The 20908-nt window shown below is 54.3% G+C and overlaps 1 protein-coding gene across 4 annotated transcripts; it reads left to right on the forward strand.

The window, feature by feature from the left end:
* The first annotated feature begins 257 nt into the window (after positions 1-257).
* IPO13 (importin 13) lies at positions 258-20659 on the forward strand. Of its 4 annotated transcripts, none has more exons than XM_037069590.1 (20): positions 260-1201; positions 2953-3689; positions 9122-9262; positions 9376-9517; positions 9619-9785; positions 9995-10115; positions 10202-10349; positions 10753-10934; positions 11014-11040; positions 11213-11347; positions 11522-11665; positions 12963-13043; positions 13828-13965; positions 14158-14254; positions 17197-17249; positions 19470-19536; positions 19625-19683; positions 19835-19924; positions 20220-20401; positions 20490-20659. In XM_037069590.1, exons 1-20 carry the CDS (start codon positions 1124-1126, stop codon positions 20584-20586), a joined length of 2886 nt encoding a protein of 961 aa, XP_036925485.1. In that variant the 5' UTR covers positions 260-1123; the 3' UTR covers positions 20587-20659. The 4 variants fall into 4 exon arrangements, with proteins under 4 accessions (XP_036925487.1, XP_036925485.1, XP_036925486.1 ...); XM_037069591.1 differs by lacking the exon at positions 260-1201 and adding an exon at positions 1221-2007; XM_037069589.1 differs by lacking the exon at positions 260-1201 and having other exon boundaries at positions 2617-3689.
* The last annotated feature ends 249 nt before the right edge of the window (positions 20660-20908 follow it).

Raw genomic sequence — 20908 nt, forward strand, 5'->3', positions numbered from 1 at the left:
CCATCCACCCACCCGTTGAGAGTCACACAGTCTCAGGGAACTGCTCTGCAGCTCCCCCGCCGGTTTCACTGGCGGTACCTTTCGGCCCCAGTAAGCCCGGGGCTCGCGGGGCTCCACAAGTCCCCAAGCCCACGTGTTCCCGGCCTCGCCGCGAGGCACCGCCCTCCTGCTAGGAGCAATCGGACTACATTTCCCAGGGTGCCGAGCGGCGGGCCCTGGGCTCGGCGAGGTCCTCGCGCGGCACGCCGCTCCGTCGCCTGCTCGGTGGCGGGCGGACTGGCGCGAGGACAGGATCAAAGACCCGGAATGAGTTTCTGCACAGTTCCGCTGGCCGTGCCGGGCCGTGTCGGGCCGGGCCTAGTCAGGGCAGATGAGGGGAAGGGACGGGGCCTGAGTTGACGGTGCCAGGAACTGGCGCTCGGGGCAGCCTGCGCCTCGCTAAAGTCCCCGCCCCGTCCCGGCCGGGCTGACTCGCCTGTCAGTCACTGGGGCGGAGGCAGTGGCGGTAGCGGGGCCGCAGCCGGGCGTTAGGAAGAGCGCGGGCCAGGCCGAGAGGAGGGGACCTGCCACAGCCCCTCAACCTTGCGGACTCTTCGCTCCAGATGGTCGAAGCTGCACCCCGCGCTTCGTTGGATCGCCTTCCGTAACCCGCAAAGGGCTCTCTCCCCCGTGACCTCCCACCCCAGTGACCTCCTCTTTGGACCCAGGAGTGCACGCAGTCGAGGGTGTTGTGGGTATAGGCCATCGCCCCTGTGACCCCTCACGGGCCAAGGGCTCGGTTTTCCCCACAGGCCTCCCACCCCTATGACGCCCTCCTCACAGATTCTGGAAATAGAGCCGTGACCTGCCACTGGGACCCCGGCCTGAGAACTCGCAGACGGCTCCCTCCTCGGAGTCCCCCTCAGTGGGTCTCCTCCTAAGAGCACCCTTCTTGGGTTCTGGCAAGCCTCCCCCCACCCCCAACCGAGGTGGGGAGGCCTCGGCAGCCATGCCAACCCTGGGTCCCCTGTCACCACATCACTTCCTGGGCACCCAAGCCAGGGCCTAGCAAGGGGGGCCAGCAGCCAAGGGGCTGGGGCAGGAGAAGGTCAGGGCCCCCCTCCCTGCCGGGGAGGGAGCAAAGATGGACCGGCGGGAGGAGCAGCCGGGGGCTGCAGGGGCTGGAGCAGCCTTGGACTTCACTGTGGAGAACGTGGAGAAGGTATGAGGGCCCTGGGGTGGGCACTTCAGTGACAGAGCAGAAGTTCTGGGCGCTGACATTAATGCCAGAGCCCAGGCCTGGGCTGGGTTCCCGCTGGGATGGTGCCCCCAGGACATCTGGTATTCGCTGTCTCTAGGGGCAAGCAGGACAGCAGTGTTCCAGTGCCCTCATGGGCTATATTTGGCTTTCCTTAGACATGGGTCCTCTGTGCACAGATACTCTAGGGTCTTGGGATGGTCCCACCAGAGTGCTGACAGCCTAGACCTCCAGCCAGGTTGGCTGTTGTCCAGCTCCGTGGGAACTGCATGAGCAGTGCAGTAGGAAACCAGGGACCCAGGAGACTTTGCAGCTCAGTCCCCAGCAGCCGTAGTTATGCTTTACCGTCCTGGGCCCTTTTTGTTGAAACCAGGGGCTCAGAAAATAATCTGGGACTAAAATAATCTGGGTTATGTTTCACTCTTTCTTGGTGAAGGGCCCTTTATTGTATGAAGCCAGGCAGGAGTATGGCTGACCCCCTTTGTTTTGTGCTGGGTCGTAGGGGCCTGGTTTTGCTGGCAGCCTCGGGGTTCTTTCCTCCTCGTCTGCCCATATAGCTTCCTGCCATGGCCCTCCCAGACTCCCTCACTGCCCAGTCTGTCTTTTTTGAAAACTGCCTCTCTGGTTCTCTTCTGGGTTCTGCCCCCAGAGGCCTGGAATGCAGAAATGCATCTCTGCTCCCAGGATGAGTGGGGCTACCTTGATGGAAAATAGGGAAGAGTTGCAGGTACTCATTTGTTATTCTTGAGCCCTGTTCGCCATACCAAATGGTGAGGATGCTTCCCTGCTGCTTCATTTCCCTGTCTGCCTCTGCATCCCTAAGCAGCCAAACAGGGACAGTGGCCGTAACTGGCTGTCGGAGGGACAGATCCAGCCAAGCCTACTTGGATGGAGACAGCTTAGGGGGTCAGAGTCTTAGTTTCACTCTTCTACCCCCTGGGGCTGTGCAGTATTGGCATGGTGGCGCGCTGTTCCACATGCTACCAGGGAGATAAATCTGTTTTCTTACTGTGTGAAGTCCCAGTGGAACTGGGACCCTGGGGAATTCAGCCAGTTGAGAGCTCCAGGCTAGGCATTTGCCAGGGCTGCAGGCTAAGCCTTCTCTGGACAAGCTTTTTGGACCCTCTCTTGCACTCTCTGAGGGTTTTTCTCACCCCCTTCTCCAGTATGGGCTGCCTGGCAAAGTCTTAGTCCTCACATTTCACACTGGCTTTGGTACCAGCATCTGGAGTGACCTAGGGATGATCCTGGGGGAGCTGATGGAGCTTTTGGAGTTGATGGGAACAGCTGTGCCTGGGAGGGTCGGGCCTCTCGGGCTGTTCCATGCTCTTCTCAAGCTTAGCTTCATCCCTGTGGAGCTATTCCTTCCACCTGGGCCTTGCCTTTACCTCACATGCCTCCCCTTTGGTGAGCTCAGTCTTCTCCTTTTTTTGGGGGGGGGGATGTGTGCTTTGTTGTGGAGGTTCACTCTTTGGACCCATAATGTTTTGCTATAAGGAGAAGAGGATATGATAGAGCATGGACAAAGTTCAGGCTCTCAAGATACCGGCAGGACCCCAGGCCCAGGAAACTGCAGAGCCTTGAGCTCTCCCTTTCTGCTCAGCCCCTCAGTCAGAAAGAGAGAGCAGTCTCGCAGGACCAAGTCACGCCTCTTTCCTGGGCTCTGGCAGGACCCAGAGTGGCCAGCACCTGCTCAATCCTGTGCTGTCCTGCAGGCGCTGCACCAGCTCTACTACGACCCCAACATTGAGAACAAGAACCTGGCTCAGAAGTGGCTGATGCAGGCCCAGGTCTCCCCACAGGCCTGGCACTTCAGCTGGCAGCTATTGCAGCCGGACAAGGTGCCTGAGATCCAGTACTTTGGGGCCAGTGCTCTGCACATCAAGATCTCTCGCTACTGGAGTGACATCCCCACTGACCAGTATGAAAGTCTAAAGGCACAGCTCTTCACTCAGATCACCCGCTTTGCCAGTGGCTCCAAGATTGTGCTGACTCGGCTATGTGTGGCACTGGCCTCACTGGCTCTCAGCATGATGCCTGATGCTTGGCCCTGTGCTGTGGCAGATATGGTACGACTCTTCCAGGCTGAGGACTCACCAGTGGATGGCCAGGGTCGCTGCCTGGCTCTGCTAGAGCTACTGACAGTGCTGCCTGAGGAATTTCAGACCAGTCGCCTGCCCCAGTATCGCAAAGGCCTGGTGCGGACCAGCCTGGCAATGGAGTGTGGGGCTGTCTTTCCATTGCTGGAGCAGCTGCTGCAGCAGCCCAGCTCACCCAGCTGTGTGCGTCAGAAGGTGCTCAAGTGCTTTTCCAGCTGGGTGCAGCTGGAGGTGCCGCTGCAGGACTGCGAGGCACTCATTCAAGCTGCCTTCGCTGCTCTACAGGACTCGGAGCTCTTCGATAGCAGTGTGGAGGCCATTGTCAATGCCATCTCACAGCCCGATGCCCAGAGGTGAGCTGGTCCCCATCTTCTCAGAGAGGGACAGTCTGCTCTGCCAGCCACACGTCCATCCATCCATCTGTTCAGTAAACTCTAGTTGAGTGCCTACTGAGTGTGTGGTCCTATGCTGGAGGTACAGCAAGGAACCAATCAAGACATGGGCCCTGTCCTATGATTCAGAGAGAGAGACAGACATTAAATGACTAACCATCCAATCAATTATTCAATTAACATAGTTGGCTCTCTTTCTCTCAGCCAAGTTCTGGCTATTCTGACCCTTACCATATTGCAAATCTGTTTGTCGCATTTCCACTGCCACCACTGTAGTCCAAGCTGTTGTCACCTCCCACATTACTGTAGAGCTTTGTCACCAGTCCCCTGATTTTGCCCCTCACACCCTTCATTGTCTACCCAGCTGCCAGAGTGAGTTTTTGAGAATGAGTTTCTACTCTTCCCTTTCTGCTCAGAACCCTTCAGTGGCTTCACACTGCTCTTAGGATGAAGTTCAGAATCCTTACTGTGGTTCCCAGAGATGCTGCACAGTACAGCATCTTCAGCCTCCTCTCATGCCATGCTCCTTGCTCTCCTCACTCTCACAGTCTTTTCAGTTCCTTGAGCGTCCCCTCTGAACCATCACAGGTACTTGGCATATCATTTCTGCCTCAGCTGAAACTTCATGTCCTAATGATTTTTATGACTAAGTTTGGTCTTCTCTATTATTTTATCTCAGAGCTGCCAGTGTTTTTCCTTCTTATCCCATAACACGGTTTCATTATAAATTAATGTACGTCTCCCCATTAGTTTCTCAGCTCTGGGAGGATAGGCACTCTGTCATTCTATGTTGTCACATTGTGCCTGGCAGCACTTGGTGGCATTCAGTACTTTTTGAACGGATGAAAAGTAGGAGTTTCCTGAGTGATGAAGAGTAGGAGGAGGGGTAGAAGCAGGGGTGGCAGTGGGGGTGGCGGAGGGAGCGTTGCAGGCTGCAGAAACAGCAGCAGGTGCAAAGGCCTGTGGTGGGCAGCACCATGGTACATTTAAGGACTCAAAAGAAGGTAAGCAAGGGTAGTAAGGTGTTTGTTCAGCAAATGTCCATTAAGCATCACCTGTTTCTGTGTTGGGCCATGTGCTGAGCACTAGGAGCATGAAGATGAATGGGTTGATGTCTGCAAGTTAGGAGCTCCTAACCTAGTAGATACACGAATGGGCAAGTATGGCCAACGTGATAAATACTCTAATGGAGAGAGTGGGGCTCTCCAGTAAGAGCCTAGAAGAGGCGTTGAACCCAGTCTGTGGGTTGTGAAAGGTTCCCCAGAGGAGGTGACAACTGAGCAGTGCTTTGAAGGCTGTGTAAGAGTTAGTCAGATGGAGGTGATGGATGTGGTGAGGACACTTCAGACAAATGAAAGAACCTGAGCAAGGGTGTAAGAGAGCGTAGTGAGTGGGAGTGAGTAGGCAGCAGGGTTTAAGGGCCAGATCTGGGCCCAGATCACGTAGGACCTTGTCAGCCAGCTTAAGATTTCAGTCTTCATCCTGAGGATGATACAAGGATTTCAAGCGGATAAAATGGCATGATGGAATTTTGGGGATAAGGTGGACTGGCCTGGGCAAGACTGGAGGCCTGACATTCACATTTCAGACATGGACTTTGGGAGCCCTTGGCAGAGTCGGGGGGTGGGGGTGGGGAATGACACTGAAAGAGAAAGCATAAGGAAGTGGTTAATGGTGCTAGCCTTGGAGTTATTCACATCTGAGTTTGAATCTTAAATGGTCCATTTACTAGATCCAAGACCTTGGGTGAGCCACTTGTAAGCCTCAGTTTCCTCATCAGTAAAATGGGTGTGATCATATCGACCTCACAGAGTTTTAGATTTAAATAGGATAGTGTGCACAGGGCCTGTGTCTGGTATTTTATAAAGACTATTTTGTAAGAGGGATAATCAAACCATGTCTGTGAAAGGTTTAGCATGGTTCCTGTGCACTCCATAAACTGCAGTTGCTAGTATTTTATATCATTATTACATTGGCAATTAGTATGATGCTTTTCCCTGGTTTCCCAGGTTTTCTGACTTAAGTTGGGTACCAAGTCCCAGGTGAAGGTCTTTCTTGGCAGCCTGAAGCTCAAGTGCAGGCTGGGCTCAGACAGTTAGGTAAGAGGAATTGGCCAGGGCCAGTGTGTGGGCGATGTGGGATGTCCTTGGATACACCCAGGTTTACCCAGCCAGTCTCCAGGGCTTTGGCAGGTAATTGATGCCTCTTCTCTGAACGAATGAGCAAGTAAGAAGCCAGTGAGGGAACCCACAGCCTCCTGAGCGCCTATTGGCTGCAGCTCCCTTTGTTGCTTAGCAACTCTCCCCATTTTCAGCTCTGCTCCTGGATCTCTAATTGCAGGTCTGGGCTGAGCTCAGTGTGAGTGGCAGCTAAGGAGTCCCAGCAGCCATGCCCCAGCAGTTCGAGCTCACTGACTGGAATCAGCCCTCTCGAACCAGTCTCAGCCGTGGCCCTAAAGACATCCTCTCTTATCTCCTTCCCCCAAACCTAGAAACTTCTGGGGGCTTCAAGTTTTTTCCTGTCTACTCACAGGTCTCAGGCATACGTGCCCAGGTGTAGAAAATCTATGCAAGAGTTTTCCCAGTGGGTGGGCTACCCCCAGCCCAGAGTCAGATTTTGAACCATGCTCTATTCTTGTCTAGTTCCCTAGCACTGGCTTGAGAACATCACCTTCAGTGGTTTTTGACTCCTGGGCCGTCCAGCCACTGCCCTGCCCAGGCTTCCCGACATCGCCCTCTCCTCAGCTAAGGCTGCATGTGCTCCGGTCACCGTGTTCCCTCTCCTCCACAGCCGCTGCTGCTTGCCTGGCTCTCTCTCCTTTGAAGTGTTTTTCCCCCTGTAATATGTTTTTAATTCTGGAAAAACTTTTCACTGCTGGCTGAGGGAGGAGAGAAGGTGAATTAGACGGGCTTGTGGATGCCCCCATCAGTGCCCCCATCAGTTAGGACTTGAGGTGTGGGCTGAGATCCACACAGATCCTTTGGGGAAGCTCCGGTTGGGCCCTGGAAGAGAAGCAGACCCGCAGCAGTGCAGGGGCCTTTCTCTGGAACCTGTCTCTAAGTTTCTGTATGACCTCGAGTAACAATCTGAGTCTTTCTGAGCTATGTTGTCCTTGACTTAATATCAGGCTCAGCTGAGACAAATTAAGGACCTTCGTTGAGGACCTACTGAGTACATAGATTTTGGCAGGTGTGAGGGAGCTTTGCCATACAGAGCTTTGAGGGTAGGGCACTACCTCCTGCTCCCCATCTCAGCTGCTGGGGCACTTACGGGTCATGGCCTTGGCCGTGTCCCTGCTCTTTGTGCCCGAGTCTGGCCTGAAGGTGCCCATTGTCCAATGGTCCAGCCGGTGTCAGGATCACGATACTAAAGCCTTCCCAGCTGTCTCTAGGCAGTGGCCTCTGAGGCTGTCTCTGGGGCTGTCTCTGGGCTAGGGTGTGCTGGCATGGACATCTTATCTCACCAGAACTGGGATGTGCAGGGCAGCATACTGGACTGGTTGCCTCTGTCCACATCTTATGCCTAAGGTTATGAGGCTACCTGCCTAGCAACCTGCTTGGGGTAAGTCCAGACAGAATTCCTGGACACTCAGTACTTCCCACTCCCACCTCTGCATAGATTGGTATGGTGACACAGTGATTGACAGCAGAGGGGTCCTAAGCATCTGATCCCTCCTGAGAGTGTCACTTCCTGTGCTTAATCTCATCTCCATAGAGCAAGCTACTGGGAAGGAGTCTGGGGATAGGCTAGCCTCCTCTCCTGTCTCTTTCCTGCACTGTGCTTCCTCTACCCCTCCCCTAGGGATCACTGAGCCTCAGAGCTCTGAGCTGGGCTGCCTTCTTTTTTCTCATTCAGCACTGTCCTCCTGAGCAGTTCCCCAGCTGTTCTCTGATGACTCCGAAATCTGTTTCTTCCTCTAACCCCACCTTTGGGTTGCATGTTTTTACGTCCAATTCTCTGGACACTTCTACCTGCATATCTCACCAAGTACCTCGGACTAAACATGCATAACACTGAATGTACCACTGTCCAGCCTCCCATTACATTTGCTGTTGTCCTCTAGCCAGCCCTCCAGGTCTCAGTACACAGCCCCACTGTCTATCTTCCTGGTTGGTTAGCCAGTAACCGGAGACTTCTCCCTGACTCCCATCTTCACGTCAATCCTGTTCATTTTGCCTCTTAGCTCTCTGAGTTCATCATCTACTTTCCCTTCCTGCTGCCGCCAGAGTACATGGGATTTAGGGTTTGGTAGCAGGTGGGTGGAAGGCAGAGATTGATGGTTTTAGGAGCTCTCACTGCCTTTTAAAGCCTGTAACAAGGTTCCCGAGCCTATGCTGACTCTTCTCTCTCCCATCCTGTTCAGTCTCCTCGAACAGTGTCTGTGTTAGTTTTCTGGCACTGCTGTCTTAAAGTACCAAACACTGGGCAGCTTCAAAGAGCAGAGATTTACTGTCTCACTGTTGTGGAGGCTGGTGGTCTGAAACCAAGGTGTCAGCTGCCCTTGAAATCTGTGGGAGACTCTCAGATTGTTGATGGGGGCATCTTCCTGGCCTCCTCCCAGCTTCTGGTGGTTTGCCAGCCCTCGTGCAGCTGCGAAACTCTACTCTCGGCCTCTGGCACATGTCATTCTCCCTGTAGGTATCTGTCTTCACATAGATGTATTTTTTAAAAATATTTTATTTATTTACTTTTTAGAGAGAGGGGAAGGGAAGGAGAAAGAGTGGGAGAGGAACATCAGTGTGTGGTTGCTTCTTATGTGTCCCCTACTGGGGACCTGGCCTGCAACCCAGGCATGCACCCTGACTGGGAATCGAACCAGCAACCCCCTGCTTCACAGGCCCGTGCTCAATCCACTGAACTACACCAGCCAGGGCAGATGTATTTTTATACAGACACCAGTCATATTGTATTAGGGCCCCCCTGCCATGACCTTATCAGTAATGGCCCTATTTTCACATAACATCACATTCTGAGGTACTAGAAGTTAAGACTTCACCTTTCTTGGAGGAGGGAACAATTTAACCCCTAACAATCTGCCCTCTGGCCCCTTAAAATGTATGTCCTTCCCACATGCAAAATACACTTACCTCATCCTAAACTCCTCCAAACTCTTAATGCACCCAGCACCAATTCTAAGTCTACTAGGAAGCACAACTGAACCCGTAATTCTGACCTTACACGTCCTTTCCACTGTCGCCCTGGAGGTCTCTGACCTAAGCTTCTTCCCGACCTGGGCAGCTTCAAAGCTGCCATGTGGGCTCTGACCTCTCTTCTCTTTGGATTTGGTGTGGGGAGGAGGCTTTAATGGAAGGCAGGGAGAATGGACCTTTCTTTCAAACCTGGTGAGGGCTAGGCAGACAGCTCTGATGGGTCTCCTCCCCTCCTGCCTCCAGGTATGTGAACACACTCCTGAAACTCATCCCACTGGTGCTGGGACTGCAGGATCAGCTGCGACAGGCCGTGCAGAATGGGGACATGGAGACCTCCCATGGCATCTGTCGCATTGCTGTGGCCCTGGGCGAGAACCACTCTCGGTGAGGAGTGGGGCCACTGTGGGGTGGAATTTAGAGTACCCTAAGGGGGGAGAGGGGTCGTGGAGGCTTCCTGGTGTCAGTGGAGTACCCTTACTCTGTCTGCTCCCTCCCAGGGCCTTGCTGGACCAAGTGGACCACTGGCAGAGCTTCCTGGCCCTTGTCAACATGATCATGTTCTGCACGGGTATCCCTGGCCACTATCCTGTTAACGAGACCACCAGCTCCCTGACCCTCACCTTCTGGTATACACTGCAGGTGTGTCTGTGTGACCTCCAGTAGGAGGGGGCCGGGATGAAAGAAGGTGGGCTTCGGTGGCTACTGGTGAGGTGGCTAATAGTCTTCCCTGGCTCTCTCAGGATGACATTCTGTCTTTTGAGGCAGAGAAGCAGGCTGTGTACCAGCAGGTGTATCGGCCAGTCTACTTCCAGCTGGTGGATGTGCTTCTGCACAAGGCCCAGTTCCCTTCTGATGAGGAGTATGGATTCTGGTCCTCAGATGAGAAGGAGCAGTTCCGAATTTACAGGTGATGGTGGCAGGCCGATGCTAGCCCTAAATGGAGTCCTGAAATAATGAAGGCAATGAAGGGAGGGGCACAAGGCCAGGCCTTCTGAATCCTGGGACCCCTTTCTCTATTCTCTAAGCACTTATATAGGGTTTTGAGGGGACCAGGGTGGGCTCCTGGGCTTGGGGGCAGGATCCAGGCTGTATACAAGGCCTTCATCTGCTTCTCAGGGTGGACATCTCAGACACGCTCATGTATGTTTATGAAATGCTGGGGGCCGAGCTGCTCAGCAACCTTTATGACAAGCTGGGTCGTTTGCTCACCAGCTCAGAGGAGCCCTACTCCTGGCAGGTACCCCCCAAGCCTGATTCCCTCAGCCCTCCCAGATCTGTTGCCCCCTGCCCTTCAGCCAAGCCAGTGGCTCCCTCTCTCCCCAGCACACAGAGGCCCTGCTCTATGGCTTCCAATCCATCGCAGAGACCATTGACGTCAACTATTCTGATGTGGTGCCTGGGCTCATCGGCCTCATTCCGCGGATCAGCATCAGCAACGTGCAGCTGGCCGACACCGTCATGTTCACCATTGGTGAGACTTAGCACACATCCACGAGCACATTCTCAGAGCGGTAGTCATCCGTCCCAGCTACAGCCAGCCTGCTGGGTCCTGTCCAAAATGGGAGAGACGTAGACGCTCACACATGCAGTCGGCGTTGCAGCCAACTGACTGTCCTGGCACATCTCGGGCTCCTTCCTCCTGAGTGTGTTGAGCTGCAGTTCAGCGAGGCTAGTGCACTGTCAATGGGGTGGCCGGGCCAGGCCTCTCCCGAGGAACTCCTTCCCGCTTCTCCGCTTTGAGGGTGTTTGGTCACGCGCATGCATATTCGCACATTCAGTCCTTTGAATGAGCACTGCTCTAAACGGGACTGCAGCTTGCCCTGCTTGGGCTCTCTGTCTGCCTCAGCTACCAGCCCCCTCCCTTCTTCCTCCAGGAGCTCTGTCTGAATGGCTGGCTGACCACCCCGTCATGATCAACAGCGTTCTGCCCCTCGTGCTGCATGCCCTAGGCAACCCTGAGCTCTCTGTCTCTTCCGTGTCCACCCTCAAGAAGATCTGCCGAGAATGCAAGTATGACCTGCCACCCTATGCTGCCAACATTGTAGCTGTCTCCCAGGTATGCAGGGGTCCTGGGTGGAGCTGGGCCTGGGAGCATACCACTGTTCTGATGCCATATTTCTTATTTTTATCCCCAGGATGTGCTAATGAAACAGATCCACAAGGTGAGCTCAAAAGTTTCTAGGGGGTTCCCTGGGGACATTGCCAGAACCCACAGAAATACTATCTACTGTGCGGTTCCTTATTCTCTGTTCTTGGAAGCTTCCCCAGTAAGTTCATTCTCCCCACCCACAACCAGGTGTGTCCAGGACTGACCCTCCATGTTCTGTCCCACAGACGAGTCAGTGCATGTGGCTGATGCAGGCTCTGGGCTTCCTGCTGTCAGCCCTGCAGGTGGAGGAGATCCTTAAGAACCTGCACCTGCTCATCTCACCCTACATCCAGCAGCTGGAGAAGCTGGCAGAGGAGATAGTGAGTGGGCGTGGGTGGGGTGTGTGTGGCCAGGAAGGGGCAGGGTGGGATTCTGGGGCTTCGTTGGTGTGGGCTGTGCTGCTGAGGGGTGGGGTTGGAGCTGGCAGTCAGAACTGGGGTCAGGGCTCCAAGCTGGGCTGGGAGATCCAAGACTTGGCTTGCTTCTCTCCACAGCCCAATCCCTCCAACAAGCTGGCCATTGTCCACATCTTGGGGCTCCTCTCCAACCTCTTCACCACACTGGACATCAGTCATCATGAGGACGATCATGAAGGCTCTGAGCTCCGGAAGTTGGCAGTGCCACAGGGACCCAACCCCGTGGGTGATGTTGTCATTGCCATTGCCCCCACCCCCCACCCCTGTGGGAAAGTCATTGTCACCTTCAACTCCAAGGGTGATATTGTCATTGTTCCCTGGGGCATGATGCATTTGGTCCCCTGACCCTGTGGGTTATCTTATCTTTGCCCCCATCTCCATGGGGAGTGATGTCATTGTCCCACCCTGTGGGTGGTGTCTTTGTCTCCAGCCCAACTCTGGTGGTATTGTCATGATTCCTCCACACTACAGGGGACACTGACATTGTCCTTCATGATGTAATTGTAGACCCCTGTTTAGCCCCCAATTCTAGGGTCTTCTACTGAAGTAGAAGCATTCACTGTCCCCTGTGTGCACCAAGGATGCTTATGTGTCCCACATATAATCGTTCTTGCCTTTGAGTTGCTCCCGGTCAGAGGAAATACATGTAAACAGATGATCCCAAAGCACTGTGACAAGTGCTGGAGTAGGCTCAGGCCCAGGGCGTTGGGTGACCACTTATAAGCTGTTTGATCTGGGGCAAGCCTCAACTTCCCACTCAAAACTGTGAGTCTCAGAGTATTGGCTTGCTCATCTCATACAACTTCCAGGTAGCAGATGTGGTCTTGAGTGAAAGTACTTTGCATACTGTAAAGTTTTGTGCAAATGTGAGGGATTGCTTTGATCATCGTTCCCAGCAGCCCCTTCACTGTTTTCTCCTGGGGCACCAAAAAGCAAGAAGAGAAGAAAAGGAAGCCACAATGTCCTGGCCACTCCACTCAACCCCCACCCAAGTTTCAGTTAGCCTTTGGCCCCAGACTAAGTCTCTCCCACAGAGCCCCTTCTTCGGTGGTAGCCGTCATCCTGCCTTCCCTCCCCTCCCAGGACCTCCTCCTGCTCTCTGTTCCCACACCTCTGCATTCCTCAGTGCTGTCTAACCTAAGCCTGTCTGGGTGAGACCGTGTCTCCAGGTCAGGGGCTAGCTCACGGGCTTTTGATGCTGAGTTTTACTGAGCAGAAGTGTATAGAAAGTGATTCCTTTAAAGTTACAGAGTTTTAATAATCCTATGAAGCACTCTTAATATCCCTGCTTTGCAATTGGAGGCTTCTTCTAAGAGGATGCCTAGAATTCAAATAATCCTTTCATTCGCGGGGCTTTGAGCAAGCACTGCTTCTGCCAGGGTTTCATGAGCTGAGTCTTTAGTATGCAGCCTGGGGGTGAGAGGTTTGAATTTGAACTCCTGGCCTACTTGCTACTGCCCGTCCTTCTCGGGGGGTGACAGTGTTGATGGGGGCATCTGACTTCTTCCCGTGTCTCCAGGTGGTGGTGGTGCTGCAGCAGGTCTTCCAGCTTATCCAGAAGGTGCTGAGCAAGTGGCTGAATGATGCGCAGGTGGTGGAGGTGAGCCCAGACCCTTGCTGTCTGTCCCAAGGTGACTTTTCTCAGAGGAAGAGCAGGAGGAACGTGTTGCTGCCCCACTTAAGCTTGTGATGGTCTTGAGGGAATAAAGGAGGTGAATCCTGTCCCTAGATACAAGGAATCTTTTGGGAAGACATTTGAAACTTTCTAATATCATAAGAAGTACTCAACCAGAGGACTATGATGTTGTGGCCAAGTGACAGTCAGGGATCCACTTTAGCACCAGAGCCCGACCTTTGGTCGTTTTCGGTTGAGGATTTTGTTGCTGTTGCTGCTCCCAGAGAGGAAATGGTGGAGATGTAAGTAGGAAGGGTTGAGTTACAAAGTTCCGGCCTGTGCCCCTCCAAAAAGGGCCTTTCTGTCTCCTGCCTTTCAGGGTGAGGGTCGGCTTTGTTTGCCTGGCTGGGTTCGGAAAGCCAGGCGAGGCTTGTGGGTAAGGGGCCCTTCTCAGGCCTCCTCTGTGCTGGACCTCCACTCTGTTCAAGTTGATTGGGACTTGCTGACCAAGGCTGCTTTCCTTTTTTCTTTCCAAGGGAAATATATTTGGCATATAACAATGTATAAATTTAAGGTACACAACGTGGTCGTTTGATACATTTGTATATTATAACATGATACAATTGCCACTATAGTGATAATTAACACCTCTGTCAGGTCACATGCTCAGGATTTCTTTTCAGGGGTTAGAATAGTTAAGATCTAGTTTCTTAGCAAACTTGATGGTTATAATACAATCTTGTTTTCTGTTTCTTTGCTTCCTCCCAAGGCCGTGTGTGCAATTTTCGAGAAGTCTGTTAAGACGCTGTTGGATGACTTTGCCCCCATGGTGCCACAGCTGTGTGAGATGCTGGGTCGGATGTACAGCACCATCCCCCAGGCCTCTGCTCTTGACCTCACTCGACAGGTGGGCCTTGTAATTGGGACAGCCGTGTTCTAGATTTCATCCCAGTCAGAGATCTGTCTGACCCAGGGTGGGGTCAGTGGGTGGAGGGGGTTGCATGGTTGCCCGGGCAGGGGCCCTCACCTGCACTCCAGGGAGGCTGGCCTGTCCTGCAAGGCAGGGCCTAGCTGACTGGCGTGCCCTGCTGTGTTGTAGCTGGTCCACATCTTTGCGCACGAGCCTGCCCACTTCCCCCCAATCGAGGCCCTCTTCCTGCTCGTCACCTCCGTCACACTCACTCTCTTCCAGCAAGGTAGGTCCTGCCCAGGGTCTGTGCTGCCGCCGCACTGCCACTGCCTCTGCTTCCCCAACTGGGGGGGGGCCAAAGCTGCCCACTCTATTCTCCTCTGTCCCCTGAGTTGCACTTGAGACTTGTTGGGAAACTTATGGGATGAATAACTGTCACCTTACAAATAGCTGACACCTTAGGCCGAGGTGGATAAGAGAGTGAATGATGTCTTCTGGCACGCTGGGCTCAGGGCCAGTCTGGGTGATGGGGAAGGCGGGGCCAGAAGCTCTGAGGTGTTTGGGGTGCCAGGCTGGCTCCTTTTCTTTGGGGTATAATTAAAAGTAGGAAGAGCATGGGCTTTGAAATCAGGTACACCTAGATTCTAAGTTCATCACCACCAACTAGTTGTGTGACCTCGGGCAAGTCACTTACCTTTGCAAAGCCTTTGTTTCCATATCTGTGAAACGGAGATATCCTATACTTCAGAGGATTGTTGTAGGCATTGAAGTAGCATCTTTTGGGCCCTTGGTGTGAGGTTTTTGCACACAACTACTCATTGAGTGTGGATTCCTTTTCCTGTATCGAGGCTTATTTCCTTCCGGGCCAAAAGCCTATGGCTGTGGTCCTACCCCCACCCCCATTTCACTGTGGCCCTTAGCCTGAGAAAGTTGGGAAGGGGGGACTCTAGGCTTCCCCTGGTGTCTAGCCAGGCTTCTAACTTTGGAATGAAATAGCACTGCTCTCTGCCAGCCTCATGAATCCTACCTGGACGCATGCCTGCAGGTTTGAGGTTCTCCAGGGGTCTCAGCTGGAGCCAGAGTGTTCTTTGCTTATGCCCTCAGGGTCTGGTCACATGATGCTGGCCTCTGCTCTGGTGGGCTGCGGATAGGTCCAAGGTGGGGGCAAACCTGAGCCAGAAACCCAGTTATGGTCATCCTCAACTCCACTTTTCTCACTCCTTGTACCCAGCTGGGGACAAGTCCCAACGGTCCTGGCTCCTCATTACCCACAGTCTGCCCGCTTCTCCCCACCCTCCTTGGCCAAAGTCTCAGCACAGTGTCTGCATCACCTCGACACCTTCTAACTGGTTTTCCTGACATCTGCCCTTCTCTCCAATCCATCCGGCAGGCTGCAGCCGCCACGTTCTTTATAAAACACACTCTAAGCATTTTCCTCACCTGGCTTAAAACCCTCTCGCTGCTCCCCAGTGCCCTCGGGTTAGCATCCCGTTCCTGCCAACCTGGTGTAGCTCCTGCACGCCTCTCTGCATCCTCTCCTGCCAGCCTCCGCTCGACTCCAGCAGTCCGGCCACCCTGACTCTTCCCTTGCTGTGTCCCAGGTGGTCCCTGTGCCTTGCTCCTCTGACTGGAATGCCCGAAGCCCTTTATTGGGCAAACTCTGTCTCCTTCATGCCTGACCCGTGCATCGTTCTTCAGAAGCTTCTGTGAGGTAGAGTCAGGTGCCTCTGACTCTGTGCTGAGCCTGCATCATGTACACACTGCTGATAAAGCACCAGTTACACTCAATAATCAGCCTTCGTGTCTGTCTCTGTCCCTAGACTAAGCCCCTCAAGGGCAAGGCTGGGTCTCCTCTCTCTGCACCCCATGTTGAGAATGAGGCCAGCACAGAGGGGACACCAGATGCTGTTGGAGAAAGGAGGCTGAGGGCTCCCTGCCCTGGGACCTTTCTTCCTCGGTGTCTGGCTCACCACTGTCAGGGCGGCCTTTCCAGGTCAACCTGTTGTCTGCCCTGGGCACATCGGGCCTCACCTTTCAGAACTTGAGTAACTCAGGGCTCAGATGTGACAGGGGGAGGTTTTATCAGTGACTCCTCATAGCCTGGGGAAGAAAGCAGGAAGAGATTATTATCTGCTTTACAGTGAGGAAACCGAGTGTGGCTTGCGCAAGATCACACAGCTCCTTAGTGGTGTCGCAGGCAGGTGCCCCTGCAGCGCCTCCCCTGGAGAGCGGAGTGGCCCGGGCAGCAGCTCCGGGCGCACGCTTTATCCTTGCCACAGATGTCATCAGAACTGGGGGCAGAATATTGTCCAGTCTCCTATTTGTTGGGCTTGTTGGTTGTCTGGAAGGAAGGGTGGTCCCCTTACCTGTATGCTGTCCCAGTCTTGCCCTCCCTTCCTTGGGCTCTGCCCTTCCACTGTACCCTGGGGTGATACATTAGCTGGGTTCCCCCTTTCTTTGTGGGGGACAGTGGTGGGAACTGGTTCGAAGCCCTGAGCCTGGCTCTCTGCTGACTCCGTGTTCATGTGGAGGGGCTTTGCTGAGTGGGACTTTCATTTTTGGCCTCAAGATGCAGTTTCCTTCCCTCAGCCCTGCCAGGGGCTTGCCTGGCCATCCCCGCAGCATACTGGGCACTGCCCTACCCAAGAAGGAGTCCTCTGGTTTAAGGGGACCCTATAGGTTCCTTTCCGTGGCCACACCAAGAGCCCTAAGGCCATCAAAGTGAGGGGACACCTGCTCAGGTCCAGACACCCTGGCCATTTCAGGATCTTTACCCAGGCCCCCAAAGGAGGTACCAGGAACCAACCAGCCCTGCACTCCGGTTCAATTGCTAGTGATGGGGAGGTACGTGCTAGGAAGCAGTGGAGGGCTTTTTGCCAGAGGCCAAAGCAAGAGTGTGGGGCTGTTCCTTCAGCTGTGTGGAGGCCAGCATTGCCCGAGCACCGAAGAGTCACCTGGGGGACCTGGGGGGCCAACCTGAGGAGGCATGGGAAATAGGTGGAAGCCCCTGGGAGGGAGCTGGGGCAGGCCCGTCCTTCACTTTGCCGTCTCTTTCTGTTGGGCTCTCCCAGTTCATGGTTTTTGTATGTTTTGTTTCTTTATCTTGCTTCCTGCTGCTCATGTGCCCCCACGCTGTCTCCCTGCAGGCTCTCAGTCCCACATAACTATATGAGGTTGAGTTGCTGTTTGTATAATTTTTTCTTAAGTTCCATCTTTATTATATTTTAGGGCCCAGGGATCATCCTGATATTGTTGATTCATTTATGCAACTCCTGGCACAGGTGTGTTTTAGTTTTATTCATTCACGTTCTGTTCTCTCTCTTTCTCTTTCTCTTATGTTGAAATTCAATTTAAGCCTATTTTTAGCTTTCTGTTGACAAATTTTTTTTCTGTTCAGTTGAATAGAGTTTCTTCATCTGTTTCCGTGGAAGTTGACAACCCAACATTCTCCTTTAGTGCCCCTCTGCCTCAGCTAGCTCAGTCTCCGACAAAGACCAGGGAGAAGCCAATCCCAAAGGGGGGGAGTGGGCTGGCCTGGTGTGGGTGGGCACGGGAGGGCTGGTAACTGTGCCCAGCAGCTCCTGTGCGGCTGGGGTGCCCAAGAAGTTTGGGGATAGGACTGGAGTTCAAGGGCCTGGGGCTCACTGTCCCCGTGCTCCTGCCGGGGACTGCCTGCCTTGGCGCCCCCAGCCTGCTCCTGAGAGGCAGCTGGGGGGAGCTGCAGAGGGAGGGCCGAGATGAGTGTGCTTCAAGGGAGCCGGAGTGGGGCTGTCGGACGGGTGGTGCTGCTTCTGGGAGGTGGGCGCTGGCTCCACTGCCAGACCGTGCGGGGTGTGCGCGAATGTGCTGTGTGCTGGACCTTGCTTCCTGTGCCTGGAGTTTGGTTTGGGAGGAGCAGAAACTGCTGCAAGTAGTACGAGCGCTACATTGGGCATGTAATCGGAGTGTGGACATGTGCATCCGTGCCTGTTGCATGTTGATGTGCTGTGCACATCGATGGGTTTCGAATGTTGATGTGTGTGGGAAGCGCTGTGTACTGTGGAGGGTTGCATGTATGTTGTGGTGTTGGTGTGTCTGTATTGGGTGTGTGTGGGGGGAGAGTGTGTTAGGCTGTGGAAATGTGGGCTTGGCGTACAGGAGTTGTGTGTGTTACTGGGTTCCTGCAGACTGGGGGAGTCCTGTGGGCTAATTTAAATAATGGGGTTTTTGCTCAGTCATTCCACAAACATTTCCTGAGGGTATATCACATGCTCGGTACTCTGCTAGGCACTGAGGGTGTAATGGTGAGCAACAGTGGGTGTGGATCTCACTCTCTTGTAACTTATCGTTTATCTGGGGGGCAGGTGAGAGGAGTGGGGAACAGGGAGTGTTTTCTGGGCCTGGATGAGTGTGGGGGCAGCGTTGGGCTGAGGGCATGTGAGTGTATCTGTAGGTGGCTGTGTTGGGAGGATATGGCTGTGTTGAAGGATGTCTGTGCTGGACGGAAGACTGGGTAGGTTGAGGGTGTGGGTGTCGACATGGTTGGGGATGTTGGGGACTGGGTGTGTGAATATGTAGTGAGGGTGTGTTGGGAATGTGGGAATGTGGGAGAGTGTGTGCGTGTGTAAGGGATGTGATAGAAGTGTGTTTGAGGGTCTGCAGGGTGTTTCAGTGAGAGTGCTTGCAGGGGTGTCTGCATGTGAGTGAGTGCAGCAGACTGGAAGGCGTGTGGGGGCTGGAGGGTTAGGGTCTGTGTGCTATGCGTTGGGAGGCTTCGGGGACCAGCAGCATCTGACGACTGCGGGAGCACCTCCTGTGACCTGAGGATGTGTCAGTCATGTCCCAGTACCACTTGGGGTGGGCTATCTGCCCCCAGTGCTCCTTCCACCCCCCACATGGCAACACGGCCCCTGGGCTGGGCATGGCTGTGAAGGGCCTGGACACAGGGCACCCTGGGGGAAAGGTGGGGCTGTGGCTCCAAGGCTCTCTTGCCCTCCTTTTCCTCTTCCTGATTTGAAGGGTGTCTGCTCAATGGCAGGACACAGGAGGGGCCTATCGAGCTGTGTTCCCCGTCCAGCTGCCATCTTTCCTTCCTGCCACCCTGTTAATAAACAAAGGAGGCCTCAGCTACCTCTTTGAGTCAAAGCCAGGTCACTGCTGGCTGCCGGGAGCCTGCAGGAACCTGGCCCTGATGGAGGGGAGAGGGGAAGGTGTTTGTTTAGGGAGTAACTTGGGACCCAAGCTATCTGCATTATGAACCCCACCCTCTCTGATATATGCCAGCGTATTCATGTACATGTACATGTTCATGTACATGCACATGTACCTAGCATTTCTTGGCTGCTTCTCTCCTGGCCTACTGAACTCTGGGATGGTCTGGGTGCCCCAGAGATGGCTGGGTAGCTAGTGTTGGCAGCCTCTGCCTGTGGTATGTGATGTTGGGCCCTGGGGTGGCAGGTGAGTGGGGGGAGATGGTCCTTGGAGCTGGCTGGGGCTGGCCTTACCAGCTCCACCTCCTGCAGGCTCTGAAGCGGAAGCCAGATTTGTTCCTGTGCCAACGAATGGATGTCAAAGCTGTGTTCCAGTGTGGTAAGTACAGCCAAGTGCACAGGTGGGTCTGGGGCCCCCTCGCGAGGATCCATAGGCCCCATCTGATCTGCCTCTGCCTCTCCCACAGCTGTGCTGGCCCTCAAGTTTCCTGAGGCACCTACTGTCAAGGCCTCCTGTGGCTTCTTTGTGAGTGCCAGGCTGATCCCTGATGCCCCCTACCTCTATACCCAGCCTGCCCTGCCCAGGCCTCCAGAGGGTAGGGGTGTGGTATACAGGTCTTGTCTCCGGGATGAGGTGCCAAGGAGCTGGGGCTGACAGGCCTCTCCATCCTCTGCAGACAGAGCTGCTGCCTCGATGTGGGGAAGTAGAACCCGTGGGAAAGGTAGTACAGGAGCACGGCCGTGTGCTGCTCATCGCAGTGCTGGAGGTGAGGTGGGGCCGATGGGGGCTTGCTGGGTGTGTGGTGGCCCTCGCAGCTGTGGCAGCTGCCCTTTTGGGAACCTTGAGCTTTGGGTCCTCTAAACTCTCTGATTCTGTTTCTTCCTTATTTAAATGCCTGAAAGTTGTAAGAATTGCTGGGACGACCAGCTGAGTGTCAAAAAGCAGCATTTGCTTGTCTTATGCAGTGTGGCTGAGGAACTGTGTGAGGGGGTGGAGCATGGCTCGGCACCTTTACTGCAGAGGGGGCAAGGCCTGGTATACTGAGAACCCGTCTTCCTCAGGCTATTGGGGGCCAGGCCTCCCGCAGCCTCATGGACTGCTTTGCCGACATCCTGTTTGCTCTGAACAAACACTGCTTCAGCCTCCTGAGCATGTGGATCAAGGAGGCATTGCAACCACCTGGTTTTCCCTCTGCCCGCCTTAGTCCTGAACAGAAGGACACCTTCAGCCAGCAGATCCTTCGGTGAGCAGAGCTGGCGGGGCCTGGGCTCAGGTCTGGAAGAGGCAGTAGTGGTGGCTGGTGCTAACCTGCTCTCCCTTCTCTCCTTCAGCGAGCGAGTGAACAAGAGGCGGGTGAAGGAGATGGTGAAGGAGTTCACACTGCTGTGCCGGGGCCTGCATGGCACAGATTACACAGCTGACTACTGAGGGGCTTTCCTGCCCCACCTGCACCTCCTCACTCCTCCCTGTACCCAAAGAGTAAACCTGGACCCTCACTGCACTGTTGTCTCTGCTTCCTTTCTCCTGCCACTGCCACCTAATGGTGGCCCCAGAAGGCCTGGGGGAAGGATGGAAGGATGCTTGGACCCAGGCCTTGGTAGGGAGTGGTGGAGCCAACCTCTTGCTTCTAGGGTGGAAGGGGTACTGCCGGAGTCAGCTGCTCCTAGGCTGGAGCCATTCAGAGCTCTACCATCGCCCTTGGGGTGGGCTGGGGATCACAGCAGTATCAGCACCATGCCCCTGTAAATTA

This window comes from Sturnira hondurensis, unplaced genomic scaffold, assembly GCF_014824575.4.
Source record: "Sturnira hondurensis isolate 20B ecotype Veracruz unplaced genomic scaffold, ASM1482457v3 Scaffold0018725, whole genome shotgun sequence".
NCBI classification, from domain to species: Eukaryota; Metazoa; Chordata; class Mammalia; order Chiroptera; family Phyllostomidae; genus Sturnira; species Sturnira hondurensis.

Coding starts and splice junctions, on each gene's coding strand:
- IPO13 (XM_037069589.1), top strand. CDS start 2,746: ATGATAGAGCATGGACAAAGTTCAGGCTCTCAAGATACCGGCAGGACC. Junction 14,255..17,196: donor ACTCACTCTCTTCCAGCAAG/GTAGGTCCTGCC, acceptor ATTATATTTTAG/GGCCCAGGGATCATCCTGAT. Junction 17,250..19,469: donor TTATGCAACTCCTGGCACAG/GTGTGTTTTAGT, acceptor CACCTCCTGCAG/GCTCTGAAGCGGAAGCCAGA.